At 42.8% G+C, this 16,076-nt stretch overlaps 1 protein-coding gene across 1 annotated transcript in view; it reads left to right on the forward strand.

Annotated features, from left to right (window-relative positions):
- The first annotated feature begins 299 nt into the window (after positions 1-299).
- The window catches only part of SLC35F1 (solute carrier family 35 member F1), a 521,249-nt gene continuing 505,472 nt past the window's right edge, over positions 300-16,076 (forward strand). The window contains exon 1 of the mRNA XM_030198548.1: positions 300-409. Within this exon, the coding sequence (XP_030054408.1) occupies positions 300-409 (110 nt within the window). The remainder of the gene's footprint in view (positions 410-16,076) is intronic.

The following is a 16,076-nucleotide window of genomic DNA, read 5'->3' on the forward strand; positions in this document are numbered from 1 at the left end:
AGCAGAGGCAGTTCACTCCCCGGCTCCTGTTCTCCTGCCCCAGTTGCCCCGGCTGTGCAAGAAGGGACAGGGGGGGAGAGGTATTGCTGCTACTGTTGCATGGCAGCCGCTGGCATGGGAGAGGGAAGCCGCTGAGATCCCGGGTGTCCCGTTGATGTCCGTCGGTCTTGGCTGGCAGCTCCGGTATTTCTCTTTGTGCTTGGATGTGATTCTTGCACTTCTTCCTGCAGCAGCGCGGGCATCCTTTCCTTCGCCAGGCAGCGCACAATGTGCCCTACCTTCTGATCCCAGGACCAGCCATGATTCCCGAGCAGCCAAACCATGTCGTTTCGACCATTGAGAATCTCCCTGCCGAAAGCATCTCTGTCTCCCCTACTGTGCTGCAGAGGATGAAGAAGGTGTTTAACAGGTGAGCGCAGGGGGGGGGGGGGGGGGGACATGACATCCTCCATCCCCACTTGCGATGCATGCTTCTTGGTTTCTAGGATTTGCTAAGGAAACTTTTATTGCTGGGTTGGATTGATCAGGGGGAGCTGAGGTGCCCCCCTATTGCACCCACGGGCAGAGGAGATGACGGGCGTGATCACTGCCGAAATAATTGGGAGAGACTTCTTGCTTTCAAAGGGAAAGTGCTGCTGAATTGTGAATGAGGATAATGAGAGCTACATTTGGGAAATGTCATTTCTTTGCTTTTTTTGTGGCATGCATTTGTTTCTTGACCGGGTGTACGTGTAGTGCGGGGACAGGCAGAGGTCCTTTAATCTCAGCTTGTAGAGTTTGTATCTGATTGCTCTGAGGAATTTGCATTCATTGTGCCCTAAGGATGCTGGCTTCCCAGCTGTTATTAAAAAAAATTGCTGTCAAATTAAAGAGAGCATGTCCGATATTGAAAACGTGTGTGGCTGGGTCTTTTATGTTGAGATTCGGCACATGCCAAGTGATCAGCAGTATGCGTTAGCTGTGCATAGTGAATTAATGACATTAGACCCAGACCTTTTACACTCTTGTTACGGTAAGGCAGGACAGTTGTAAATGTTTTTAAAAATGTTGAAACATTGTTGGTTCAGGGTTAAGGACAGCCTCCAAGGAGTTGTATTGCCCAGAAACTAACAGTGAAAGATATGAATTTATGTAACTATATAAGTATAGGAATTATGCAATTATTGCAGACTTGTTTTCAGTGCAAGAGTTTGATAGGAAACCTCCATGTGATTCATACTCATCTGAGCAGGCTTGCGCTCTCACAGGTAGGCAGAAGTATTTACAGCTTATCATAACTCTGTGATTTTTTTTTAATCGTTTGTACGTATGTGTAAATGTTCTTCTAGTGCTGGCCAGACAAATAATAAATAAGTTTGCTTTTTACAAATCCTTCAGATGAACAGAAGCCAGATTCCGCAATTCTTAATATCAAGGCACTTCCTGTTTCCAAACAGTTAAATCACAGTGATGGTACCAATGAAAGACACTTGTAGAGCAAAGAGCCAGTTTATTTCTCAGAAGAACAAACCTCCACAAACAGCCTTTAGACCAGGGGCACATACAGTATGCTAAGATTTTCCCATACATATAAAAGCAAGGAATCTCTTAGTTCAGTGGTTTTCAAAATGGTACTCCCCATGCTTGTGGTTCTTTGAAAATCCAAAATGAATATGCCGGAGATACTTGTACACACTGGAGGCAGTATATATAAATCTATCACACATTTATACTTGGATCTCCTATGAGTCCCTCCCTCTGGGGGTACCTGGGATCAGGTTTGGGAACTACTGCTTCACTTCATCTCTCCCCAGGGATGGCAAACTCTAATCCTTGAGTTCCGCAAATAGATCCAATTTTCAGGTTAGTCTAATTATACAAATTAAGCAGGTTTATGTGTCCAGTATTCATACTGTTTAAAACAGAAAGCCCGAGCAGTTTGTAGTACTGGAACAGGGAAGTTTACCATCTTCTACTGGCATCTATCTATATATAACACACTTAGGACAGAAAAGAGGAATCTATCTGCTGGAAAACATGCACATGGCAACAGGTGTCTGCCAGGGCCGCCGAGAGGGGGGACAAAATTCCTCTGGCCTGGGCCTCCGGGGGGGGGGGGGGGGGGGGCCGGCGCTGCCGCCGCAGTCTGGCCCGCCCACTCACCGTGGCTCCCAGGCATTGAACTTAAGCGACTCACCTTCAAAAGTGCAGCAAGCAGCGGCAGACCACTCCTTCCTTCCGTGTCCCGCCTTCACCTGACATAACTTCCGCGAGGGCGGGACACAGAAGGAAGGAGTGGTCTGCCGCTGCTTGATGCACTTTCGAAGATGAGGTGCTTAAGGTCAGTGCAGAGGGCCCGGGGGTGGAGAGAGGGCCCGGTGGTGGGTGGAGGGGGGGCCCGGCGACCTCAGGTGGGGGGGGGGGGCCTGAGGGTGGCCTTGTCCCAGGCCTGGCCCAGTCTCTTGGCGGCCCTGGTGTCTGCATACCAGCATGAACCTCCAGTGGGCATGCAGGCCTCCAAACTGAGCAAGGACCTATGACCACTCTATTGGGCCTGTGTGACTCTGTGAAGGGACTTGGCTATCTCCATCACATGTCAACCAATTTATATATATTTAGGAGCCATTTTATTTCTATGGGACCTGCGGCCAATAACATGTACAAATCTTTAGTAAAAGACCCCGTTAGATTTTTCTGATAAATTGCATAATTAGATTAAATTTGCACTCTCTTATTATCTGCCTGGAAAAAAGTAGTAGCCTTGCTAGAATGTGTACTTGGAAACCCTAAGATTATCCAGATAGACGTGCCTTAGGGAACTGAACTAGCCTTTTATTTTCTCCTTCTTTCAGTTACCCAGAGTCTTTACACATAAAAAAAAGAGACTATTTGACTACCAATTTTCTGATTTGTAGCTTAAGTGATTGTGTTGTCACAAGCCAGAAATTACCAAATACAGAAGTAAGCATCTGGATCACATGAAATTTAGGTGAAATATTTAAAATCCAGAAATGCTTTGATGTTCCCATGCATACCTCCTACCCATCCCCACCCTGTTAGACTGTCAATGTAATGCTTGGATGTTTTACTTATATATACTGTCATCTACCACATTTGCTTATTTCCGATCTGAAGAAGAAGGGCAACCTTCGAAAGCTAATCAAGAAATGTATTAAGTTTTGTCCAATAAAAAAAGTATCATCTTATTTTCTTTTCCATGTTTTATTTTGTTTGATTTCTATAAAATCAAGAAAAAAGAGTACCAAGGAGGATAGAGAAAGGATGAAGAGCATATTGGCAACCAGTTTTAGAATGTTCTTAATGTTTGTAGTATGGTTTTATGTTTGTAAGTTGTATATTTTATATGTGAAGTTGTAAACCAGCAAGAGCTATTGGATTGTGCGGTATAGAAAAAATTAACATAATAAATAAATAAATAATGAATGCTCCTCGTCTCTACCAGCAGTCTCTAGTCCTCGCCTGTCTTGAAAACTGTATTTCTGCTCCTTTCTTTCCCTTTCTACAGTGACTCTAGCTCTTCTCACTTCTTCACGAACTAGTATGACTTGTATTAAATTAAATAAGTATTTCATCAACTGTTTGAATTGGATTAGGCCACATGGTTCAGACAACTGAGCTAGACCGGCATGAGATGAACTGAAAGGGCACCAGCACTGCTGCAGGAAGAATGTCTGGTTCATGGAAGAGATATGGGAAGGGAGTCCAGGACTGAATTTTTTTTTTTATTTTGTTTGTACCCCGCGCTTTCCCACTCATAGCAGGTTCAATGCGGCTTACATAATATATACAGGTACTTATTTGTACCTGGGGCAATGGAGGATTAAGTGACTTGCCCAGAGTCACAAGGAGCTGCCTGTGTTGCAGTGAGAATCAAACCCAGTTCCCCAGGACCAAAGTCCACCACTCTAACCACTAGGCCACTTTTATAGATGATGAGCCAGGGACATGGAGGAAGGGTGAAGAGGAGAAAGAGAGAAGCTGGAGCAAAAGAAATACAGTTAACGCTTAGAGGTGGGACACTCCAGGGATTCTACTAGGGAGGAACAGAAACTCAAGGATGAGGGGTAAGTACAGGGTCTCCCAAGTATGGGATATGAGTATACAGAAAAGGAACAGAAGAAAGCAGGACTCCCAAATTAGTGGATGGGGAAGAAGAGAGTGGAGAATTCCTGAATGAATGGGGGATGAGAGACTACCAGAAGAGTAAGGGATTAGGAGAGAATAGGGATTTAGATATTGGGTGAGGGGAGAGGAAAATGAAGGAGGGCAGGGGTTAAGATACGGAGTGCGGAGAACATGGAAGGCTGAGGAGTTGGTAAGAGACCCTGAAAAGAATGGGGAGGAGGTGAAAGACAGACGCAAGGGATAGTCTGTATAGTGGAGGGATGGTGGAAATAGGACTGGGAAGGAGGTGAAAGAGGGGTAATCAGAAGCTGGTAGGGAATCGGGGATAAAATACAGAAAATAGCAGATAGAAGTAGTAAAGATGAATAAAAAAAGGAACTGGGGCTAGACAAAGGATAAGAAACAGAGAAGAGCCGAGGAAGGGAAGAGTGAGGAGGGAGGAAAGAGGGTGTAGGAAGTGGGTAAAAAGTCAGAAGAATTAGGCCTAGGGGAGAATAATGGGATAACTGAATGAGTGAGAGGGCAAAGAAATAAGCTGGAAAGCTGGTTGGAGATGGAAAATTGTAGATAGGTGAGAGGTGAAAAAGAGAGAGACTAAGGACTGGAGAAAGGGGGAGAAGAAGGGGTGAAATGTAGGTATCAGTGAACAGAGATAGAAGACAGAGAAATGAAGAGATGAAAGGGAAAGATAAAAATCACAACAGAGGTATGAGAAGAAGTGAAGAAGACAGGAGTAGGTAGAATAAACTCAAAATGGAAAGGAGACCCTGGAAAAAGAAGTTAGAAGATAGACAAAGAGTAAAGTGGAAAAGGAAAATGAGGACCAACATGACTAGAAAAATAAAATGCTCATATAGCCAAGGTATGAAAAAGCATTTTATTTTTAGTTTAGTGACTGCAGCATGTCAGCTTTGTAAATGTGCTTCTCTCCTGTCTTTCCATTTTGTCCTGTATAGGAGGAAATGCATATCTGCTGCATTGTCTCCAGTGTTGCACTGCCTGCAGAGTGATATCTCAGTGAGGGGCATAATCGAACGCGAACGCCCATCTGTAAAAACGTCCATCTCCGAGAACGGGTCCGTGAAGGGGCGGGCCGAACTGTATTTTCGAAAAAAATGGACGTCCATCTTTTTTTTCGAAAATACATTGGATTAGGGCGTTTTTTGAGCTGGGCGTTTTTGTTTTTTAGCGATAATTGAAACCGAAGCGTCCCAGCTCAAAAACGACCAAATCCAAGGCATTTGGTCGTGGGAGGGGCCAGCATTCGTAGTGCACTGGTCCCCCTGAGATGCCTCTATGCCAGCCTCAAATATCATACCTAGCTCCATGACAGTAGTATGCAGGTCCCCAGAGCAATTTTACTTTAGTTGGTGCTGCGCGGGACCCATGCAGAGAGGAAAAATCGGAAGAAAAAAAAAAAACAAGCAAGCAAGTGCAGTCAGGGACGTCCAAATTAAAAGATAGTAAAAGGGGGAATTGAACCAGCAACCTTTTGATTACAAGCTCAGTGCTCTAGCCAGTGCACCACTGATTAGACGTCCTTCCCTTTCCATTAAGTCTCTCCAAGTTTCTGTCAGCCAATCACAGCTCATTTAGCTGACATCTGTGTCAGCTAAACAGCGGTGATTGGCTGACAGAAACTTGGAGGGACTTAATGGAAAGGGAAGGATATCTAAGCACCTGAATAATGTGGCTCACTGGCTGGAGCACTGAGCTTATAATCAGAAGGTTGCTGGTTCAATTCCCCCTTTTACTATCCTGGTAATTTAGACTCCCTGACAGCACTTGCTTGTTTTTTTTTTTTTTTCTTCCGATTTTTCCTCTCTGCATGGGTCCCGCACAGCACTAACTAAACTAAAATTACTTCGGGGACCTGCATACTGCTGTCATGGAGCTGGGGATGACATTTGAGGCTGGCTTACAAGTTGGAAAAAAAGTGTTTAACATTTGTTTTTTTTTTGGTGGGAGGGGGTTAGTGACCACTGGGGGAGTCAGGGGAGGTCATCCCCGGTTCCCTCCGGTGGTCATCTGGTCATTTAGGGCACTTTTTTGGGACCTGTTCGTGAAAAAAACGGGTCCAACAAAAGTGACCTAAATTCTCTCTGAAAACGCCTTTCTTTTTTCCATTATCGGCCGAGCATGCACATCTCTGCTCAGCCGATAACCACGCCTCAGTCCCGCCTTCACCACGCCTCCGACATGCCCCCGTCAACTTTATGCGTTCCCGCGAAGGAGTGCAGTTGGAAACGCCCAAAATCGGCTTTCGATTATACCGATTTGGGCACCCACAAGAGAAAGACGTCCATCTCCCGATTTAGGTCGGAATTTGGGTGTTTTTCTCTTTCGAAAATAAGCCTCAGTGTCTCCATTTCAATTTGTATCTATACATTTCTAATTTGTAGTTCAATAAGGGTATATTTGTGTTCTGTATTTTTTTTAATTTGTAAGTTTTCAATATTACATTCATATACATAAATGCATTTGAAATAACAAATAGGAAACAAATAGGAAATCATTTTTTTAAACCCTTAACCAAGGTAGGAAAAAATGCCCCCAACTTAGTCCACAATAATTAGACAAGATACAAGGAAAATTCAAAAAAAGAAACTTATAAATCAAATCTCTTTCGAAAATAAGCCTCAGTGTCTCCATTTCAATTTGTATCTATACATTTCTAATTTGTAGTTCAATAAGGGTATATTTGTGTTCTGTATTTTTTTTAATTTGTAAGTTTTCAATATTACATTCATATACATAAATGCATTTGAAATAACAAATAGGAAACAAATAGGAAATCATTTTTTTTAAACCCTTAACCAAGGTAGGAAAAAATGCCCCCAACTTAGTCCACAATAATTAGACAAGATACAAGGAAAATTCAAAAAAAGAAACTTATAAATCAAATCAATTAGAGCAGGGAGATGTTGACACTCGCAGCCAATTTATCCGGCATATTTTAACTTGTGGGAGAATTCAGGGAGGTATCTCTTTCACCTTCCTTAGATATTACAAATTCCTGCAATTTCTCCGGGTCAAAGAACACGTAGAGAGGCATAATCAAACAGGGCGCCCATGTTTTCATGAGGGTGTCCTCGCGAAGGGGCGGGGAAACCCGTATTATCAAAACAAGATGGGCGGCCATCTTTTGTTTTGATAATATGGTCAGGGATGCCCAAATCTCAACATTTAGGTCAACCTTAGAGATGGTCATCCCCGGTTTTCAGTGATAATGGAAACTGAGGACTCCCATCTCAGAAACAACCAAATCCAAGCCATTTGGTTATAGGAGGAGCCAGCATTCATAGTGCACTGGTCCCCCTGACATGCCAGGACACCAACCAGGCACCCTAGGGGGCACTGCAGTGGACTTCAGAAATTGCTCCCAGGTGCATAGCTCCCTTACCATAGGTGCTGAGCCCCCCAAACCCCACTCCCCACAACTTTACACCACTACCATAGCCCTAAGGGGTGAAGGGGGGCACCTACATGTGGGTACAGTGGGTTTGTGGTGGGTTTTGAAGGGCTCACATTTACCACCACAAGTATAACAGGTAAGGGGGGAGAATATGCCTGGGTCCGCCTGCCTGAAATGCACTGCGTCCACTAAACCTGCTCCAGGGACCTACATACTGCTGTCAGGGAGCTGGGTATGACATTTGAGGCTGGCAAAAAATATTTAAAAAGTTTTTTTTGAGGGTGAGGGGGTTAGTGACCTGTGGGAGAGTAAGGAGAGGTCATCCCCGATTTCCTCCGGTGGTCATCTGGTCAGTTCAGGCACCTTTTTGAGGCTTGGTCATAAGAAAAAATGGACCAAGTAAAGACACCCAAGTGCTCGTCAGGGACGCCCTTCTTTTTTCCATTATCGGCCGAGGACGCCCATGTGCTAAGCACGCCCCAGTCCCACCTTCGCTGTGTTTCTGACACGCCCCCGTGAACTTTGGTGGTCCCTGTGATGGAAACCAGTTGAGGATGCCCAAAATCGGCTATCGATTATGCCGTTTTGGCCAACCCTGGGGGAAGGACGCCCATCTTGCGATTTGTGTTGAAAGATGGGTGCCCTTCTCTTTCAAAAACAAACCTGATAGTTTATCAAGCGTAAAGACACCAAACATCTACATGCAAATTTTAATACAAATGTACCACCTAAAGCGAATATTCTTGGTTTTAAACCCAAGAATTCTCGTCTTCTTTTTTGTGTGTCGTTAGCTATATCAGGAAATAACTGGACCTTAGCTCCAAAGAACATTGCATCCATATGTCTAAAATATAGTCGAAATATGTTGTTTCTGTCTGGTTCTAAGGCAAAAGTTACTAGAAGAGTTGTTCATTCCATAACTACCTCCAAAGAGCTCTCCAAAAATTTAGTCAGATTTAGTTCAAGTTGAGGCTTCACGGTTGGAGTTCTAATTCCAGTTATATATTGGGCTCTGACTATGGGTGGAAAACCTTCAGCCGGGACTCCCAATATTTCTCCAAAATATCTTTTCAACATTTCTATAATGGGAATTAATGGTGATTTAGGGAAATTTAGAAATCTCAAATTATTCCTCCTCCCATGATTATCTAAATATTCAAGCTTCCTAGCTAGAATATCTCTCTCCTTAATGACTGTCGTTGCGAAGCTCTGTAATTTTTTAAGTTCTCCTTCTAGTAGTTCAGTTTTTTCCTCTTGTAATTCAATTTTCCCAGACAAAGTTTGCTGTGATTGTTTTAAATCAGAAACTTCTCCCCTGAAGGAGTTAGTTACCTGGAGAAGGGAAGAGTTCAATCCCTGTATAGCGTCCCACAGGGCATCCATAGTCACCACAGCAGGTTTTCTATTTCCCCCGACACCAATGGAGGCAGCTTCCAGATCAAAGGAAAAAGAGGGCTTACTAGCCTGCATATCCCTTGTTGTTACCACTTCTGGGGTCGAGGTGGCGGTGGGTCCTCCTCCAGCAGCTTGGGAGATAAACTCCACTTTAGGCGTCTCACAACGCTGTTCCCCAACCGACACCAAACTGCTTCCAGGTCACGGGGGAACTGTATTCGAGGGAGGGCTTAACCAAGCTCCCTCTATGCTGTGATCCGCCAACAACATCGCGGATCCAACTGAAGCGGGTGTCGGCATTTCAAACATATAGGCACCAAACCTCTCCAAAGTCGCCTATCTCAGAGTAAGGTTTGCTCCAGGGTTAGAGGAGGACACTGGCCTCTAGTTTTCCCTTTCCTTTTCCCTATGAATAGCATGGGGAAAAGCTCCGATACAACGGATGAGTTCATGGAGGGTCAGGAGCTCAGAACCGCATGACCACTCTAGACGCATCTTGTCCTTATTCTGTATGTTTAAATGAATACTTTCTGTGTGGGAATCAATAGCAGTATGGGTTGTTTTGTTTTTCCAGTAGGAGGTGTATTGGTGTTATAGGGCTTTGTATAATATTTGCGGTACTACCTTTTCATGGGTTTGCTATTTGCGTCTGTTAGTCAGGTAGGGCTGGATTCTATAAATGATGCCAAAATCTGGGTGCTGTAAAAGATCAACGCTAAGTGCGATTCTGTGGAGGACATGTAGCCTTTATAGAACAGAGCTTAATGCCAATTTGCATGCCCAACTTTGAGTGCCAGATTTACGCTTGCTGAAACGTGGTGTACTTCCCGGTGACCAATTTGGGTGCGGAGACTCCTTATTCCATAACACTGCATTGAGTTTCTCAGAATGCCCCTGACTCACCCAAGCACCTCCCATGGCCAAGCCTCTTTTTGGGTTGTATGCTATAAGAATTGGGTGAGCCGGGGTTATGAATAGCATGCAGGTAGATGCGTTTGCAAATCCAAATCATTGCCAATTAACTTCAATGATTGTTAACATCAATTAATTGATGTTAATTGGCTCATTACACAATTTATTTGTACACACCTCTTTGATTCACGCTGAAATTTCAGCCCTGAAATTTGGCCACCATGTATAGAATCCAGAGGTTATTGCTGTTATGGTATGGCAGGTTTAATTAATAGGTCCTGAATGCACTTTTGAAGAGTTTTGTATTGCATGACAATGTGCATAATAGCAGAAAGGATTTATGTTGTTATTGAGGTGAGAGCAGAATTTGAATAGTTTAAAATTTAAAGTTGATGTCCAATTGTATGTTTTTACAGGATTGTTGTTTTTTTTAATGGGCATCCTTTTTTTTTTCTTCTTCTTTTCTTTTTTTTATTATTTGTTTATTAAATTTTTACAACTTAAACAGACATACAAAAACTGTTAAGTGAAATACAGCGTTAGAAACAAATTAAATATACAGGAGTTTACTTTCCTCAATAGTAACATGTCATTCAGCTTCATTAGACCTCAATTTAAGAAGGGGGGTAGGAATTTGTGAAGTTTACATTATATTAATCTGTAAATTCTCGTTTTACTCCTTCAAAGTCTCTATTGTTGTTTTGAGTCTAGGAAAGATTTAAGCTGATCAGGGGGCATCCTGATTACTAATTGTTTAATTATCTAAATCTTTGGGGCTAGAGGGACATGGATGGTACATGGGCCTGACTGCTGGATCTTTTAAGTATCAGGAAATATGTTTGTATACAAACATTTCAGATGTCCAACTTACAACACAATAAATCTGCTATGTTAGCATCAGAACCAAGTTTTTCATTTTGTTTTGTGAATAAGTTTCTTAGATGTGATTTTTAAAAAGCCAATAAAAGGAGCTGTCCATTAGCTGTGACTTGTTGGTACAGATATAATGTTGTGCTTATTATTAACAGGAAGCCAAGACCGAAATAATTTTGACACGAGGGAGGGTTGCCGTGCTGTGCACAGGCAGAATAAAGCACTTTTCCCCATTAGCTGTGCTATATATGCCAACTAAAGCAGCTGCAGGAATTCCCCTTGACACACATCCTGTCACTATCCCCTAAAGATTTGTTTATTGGCTTGGTTTTATACCTGTTTTATTCTGAAAGCAAGTGTGCTTTGCGGGCGGGTGCTTGATAACGCAAGACTCAACAATGAAAAGCAAACAGGCAGAAACACACTCAGAATTCTCCTGTTGAAAACATCCTTTTAAGAGCTAAGACACCCTCCGTTCTATAAACCTCTTAAAAATTCCAATTCTTTTTTCCCATCAATTCTAAGGGAAATTGATGGAACCTCCAACACAGCAAGACAAGATCCGCCTTTTTCAGTAGTTTGATATTCATATTTCTTGTCAAATCCCTTGGTTGTGTGGAGTTTATTTGGGAACCCTACCAGAAACCGTAAAATTTCTATCAAACTATTTATTTATACTAATTCTCTACTGCACCACTAGAGGATTTAAATAATTGTTGTTCGATCAAAAATTTTCTATTTCCTTATTTATATACAAAAATGCAAGTACGAAAAAGTTTCACTCTATAATTGAATCAAAGTTCATCACACTAGTATTGTCTCTTAGACCGCACCTTGAGTATTGTGTTCAATTCTGGTCGCCGCATCTCAAGAAAGATATAGTGGAATTGGAAAAGGTGCAGCGAAGGGCAACTAAAATGATCGCGGGGATGAGACGACTTCCCTATGAAGAAAGACTAAGGAGGCTAGGGCTTTTCAGCTTGGAAAAGAGACGGCTGAGGGGAGACATGATAGAGGTATATAAAATAATGAGTGGAGTGGAACAGGTGGATGTGAAGCGTCTGTTCACGCTTTCCAAAAATACTAGGACGAGGGGACATGCGATGAAACTACTGTGTAGTAAATTTAAAACAAATCGGAGAAAATATTTCTTCACCCAATGCATAATTAAAATCTGGAATTCGTTGCCAGAGAACATGGTGAAGGCGGTTAGCTTGGCAGAGTTTAAAAAAAGGTTAGACGGTTTCCTAAAGGACAAATCCATAAACTGCTACTAAATGGACTTGGGAAAAATCCACAATTCCGGGAATAACATGTATAGAATGTTTGTACGTTTGGGAAGCTTGCCAGGTGCCCTTGGCCTGGATTGGCCGCTGTCATGGACAGGATGCTGGGCTCGATGGACCCTTGGTCTTTTCCCAGTGTGGCATTACTTATGTACTTATGTAGGGGCCCTTTTACTAAGCCACATAAGCATCTACATGCGCCCAACATGCGCCAAAATGGAGTTACCACCCAACTACCACGTGGCTCTTTCGGTAATTTCATTTTTGGTGTGCGTCCGATACGTGCGTCTGAAAAATATTTTTAATTTTTGGGTGCGCGTAATGGACACGCGCCAAGTGGCATTTGATGTGCGTAGGTCATTACCGCCTGGATTCTTTTACTGCTAGGTCAGTGGCTGGCGGTAAGGTCTCAGGCCCAAAATGGACGCCTGGCAATTTTCATTTTGCCGCATGTCCGTTTTCAGTAAAAAAAGGCATTTTTTTGTAGGTGCGCTGAAAAAAATTCTGCACATGCCCAAAACACGTGTCTACACTACCACAGGCCATTTTTCAGTGCATCCCAGTAGATCTCTGGCATTCCTTTACTACTAAACATCCAGGGAAACTTTATGCTCTTTATGTACCATAGTGAACTCATTTACTGTTTTTATCTCCATTACTTTCTATTGCTCCTGAGTTTACCTGCTGATTCTTGCACTGTGATCACTTTTTCTAGAAAATTCTTTTCTCAGAAATTCTAATCACATTTTTGGAATACACTGCTATGAAAAGTTAACTGTATATTCAAATGTGTTAACTCACTGTATACAATTAATAAGCAACTGCTTTCAGTAAAGCCTTTATTGAAAGAATGAGCTGTTCCGGATATGGGATGTGCATTCCTCCCGGTACCAATCCGTCTAGCTTAAACAATCTGGTAAAACATGAGTGCACATTTGATTTCTTCTGCCATCTCTCACTTAGAATTACTTAATTGTGTTGCTGTTTATTAAAGTAGAAGTTTTCTCATGGTGCCTTTTCAAGTTTCTTTTATATGCTACGGTTAAGCTGAAAGACAGGACTAGAATACACAAAAATGCATGATTTAACTAAAACCCTTAGGGTATCATCACTGAAAAAGGAAAAAAAACATTAATGCAATGATTGAAATTTCATCCTCTTTTCAAACAAGAGTATCACTGATGAAATATTCATAACTTTTATCAAATGCTAATTAATGTATGAATTCGTCAGCATCTACAGTCCAACAGCTATGTTTATCAGGGCTGCCAGGCTTTGCTAGAAGGAATTTATTTTCTCTTTCTTCAGCTATGATAGCAAGATTTTGATTATTGGATGTAGGATTATACAGTGCACTCCATTTAAGTGCACGTCGGATAAGCGCATGTTCTGTTTAACTGCATGCCGTACTTCGGTCCCGTTTTTGGCGCCATCAATTTCTATGGGGACAAACCGGTTTAGCGCACCACTGATAAGTGCAAGATTCACTTATATGCATGGTTTAAGACCGCTCCTCTGCAGGAAAGACTCTGCATAAGCGTGCGCACGGAATATGGAAGCCGATTGGCGCGTGTCGACCAACGAGATTTCAAATTTACTGTCCCTTTAACTGCCACAGGCAGAATAAGCGAAAGAATGTTGTTAGAGTGTACACTGGAATCGTCGTTGTCGTTGCACAACTGTAAGACTTTAACACTGGCTGAACGAATAGAAGTTCTGAAAAAAATTAGAAAACAAACAAAGTCAAGCATCTACTGCTAAAGAATATGGTGTCAATCCCAGTCAAATTTCACGTATCTTGAAGCAGAAAGACCAGCTTCTGGAAGACTGACAAAACAATACAACTCCACACCAGAAACGAAAACAGGCAGGAAAAGCTGAGGAGGTAGAAGATGCTCTTCTTCGGTGGTTTTCTCAAGTCAGGAGCAGACAGTTTCCTGTCAGTGGTCCACTGCTTATGGAGAAAGCTAATCAGCTAGCTGAAAGTCTTGGACTAACTGAATTCAAAGCCACTGTTGGATGGTTGGAAAGATGGAAGGAGAGGAACAACATAAAATTCAAGAAACAGCATGGTGAAAAACAAGACGCTGATGACTTTGGTGCTGAAAAATGGGTTGTTTCAGTTCTTCCTACCATCTTGAACGAGTTTGCACCTCGTGACATTTTCAATGCTGACGAAAACGGACTCTACTGGCGAGCGATTCCTGATGGAACACTTGCATTCAAACAAGCCGAAACTACAGGAAGTAAAACGTTGAAGGACCGACTGATGATTCTCCTTTGCTGCAATATGGATGGGAGTGAGAAGTTGGAACCATTGGAGCCGACTCTGTGGGTGCTGTGGGTGCTTGAGCCCCCCAATATTGAGAAAATTCCTTGTATGTGTCCAGGGAGGGGTTATTTCCATTGGGCTTAGCACCCCCAATAATTTTCAAAAGTTGGCTCCTATGGTTGGAACCACTTGTCATTGGAAAGAGCAAACAGCCCTGTTACTTCAAGAATGTTAAGCGACTTCCTGTGTCATATGAGGCTAATGCAAATTCATGGATGACTGGGGAAATTTGGAAGCAGTGGCTAAAGAAGTTAGACACTAGAATGCGGGCACAAAAGCGTCAGATTTTGTTGCTTTGTGATAATTGTGCTGCACACAGTGATGATGTCAGGCTGTCTAACGTCAAGGTGGTCTTCCTGCCACCAAGCACTACCTCTCTGATCCAACCTATGGATCAGGGCATAATAGCCAATTTCAAACAACATTAACGGGCTCTTGTGCTACGTCATCTGATGAGCGTTATGGATGACCAGACTGGCAAGGATAAACATGCTGTTGATCTGGCTCGTAATCTATCACTGTTGGATTCTATACATATGCAGAAAGAAGCCTGGAATCATATTACACAGGCAACCATTGTGAACTGCTACAAGCAGGCAAGCTTTGTTAGGGATGTGGAGAGGGACGAAACAGATGCAGCTGTTGCAAACGCGTCAGATGAACAGGCTATTGACATCCCAGCCTGTGTTACTGAAGAGGAGTTTCATAACTACGTAGCTGTTGATTATCTACAAACTGTTGACGACAGCACTGATGTTCAGATACGCACCTATACGCAGGCTGATGATGAAACAGAGGATGAAATGAGCAGCGAGGCACATGCTGACGAAATTCAACAACCTCCTGTCACTTTTGCAAGAGAGCTGGAGAGTCTCAACACCGTGCGGGCCTATCTGGAGGCCACTGGATGTCAGTGCTATGACAGTTTTTACCATCTGGCAGACGCAGTCTATGGAACTCACAGACACAAGAGTGTACAGAGGACTATAACTGATTACTTCAAGTAAGCCTAACGTCAGTTAACGGAGACTGTATACTGTACGTATAATAAACAGTACTGTACATATGTTTATCAGATGTCAAGCTTCTTTTTTGGGTCACAACGGTTAAGTGCATGCTCCAGTTAACTGCATGCATTTCTTTGGTCCCAGACCCTTGCACTTAAGTGGATTGCAGTGTATTTCGAAGATGAGAGAAATTGGGGCAAGGAGGTAACAAGGGTGAAGCAAGCAACCAGGAAATAAATCCCTTCACTAACTATGCACAGAACTCCTGCTCCATTGAACTTATGGTGCCTGAGCTTTCAATTCACAATTACTCATGGTTTTTCACCTATTTGTCAGCCCCCCCCCCCCCCCCGTCCCCTGCCCAGCCTAGACCTTGAAGTCACAGCACTGGGCCAGGCATTAGAGACCTCATGTCCTCTCCAAGGGCTGTGAGTTAGAGATGTGCTGTCATTTAAAAATAATAGGGAAAAGCCAACAATGTCTTATTTTATTTTCTTTCATTTCCAATCCAAAATGACACAAAACAATCCCCACCCCACCCCCGGTTTTAATCTTGTCATTATGCTGTGACCCTGGCCCCGCAATCCTCCTACTGTTCTGAGGAAGCTCTGCCTCTTCCAGTTGATAACATTACTCAGGACAGGGTCCTGTATCTCCTTCACTACTAAACCCCCATACACAACTTACCATCATTTTCTCAGTTCCCTTGAGTCTTATAGACTTTAGCAGTA

This window comes from Microcaecilia unicolor, chromosome 3 (genome assembly GCF_901765095.1).
Source record: "Microcaecilia unicolor chromosome 3, aMicUni1.1, whole genome shotgun sequence".
NCBI lineage: Eukaryota > Metazoa > Chordata > Amphibia > Gymnophiona > Siphonopidae > Microcaecilia > Microcaecilia unicolor.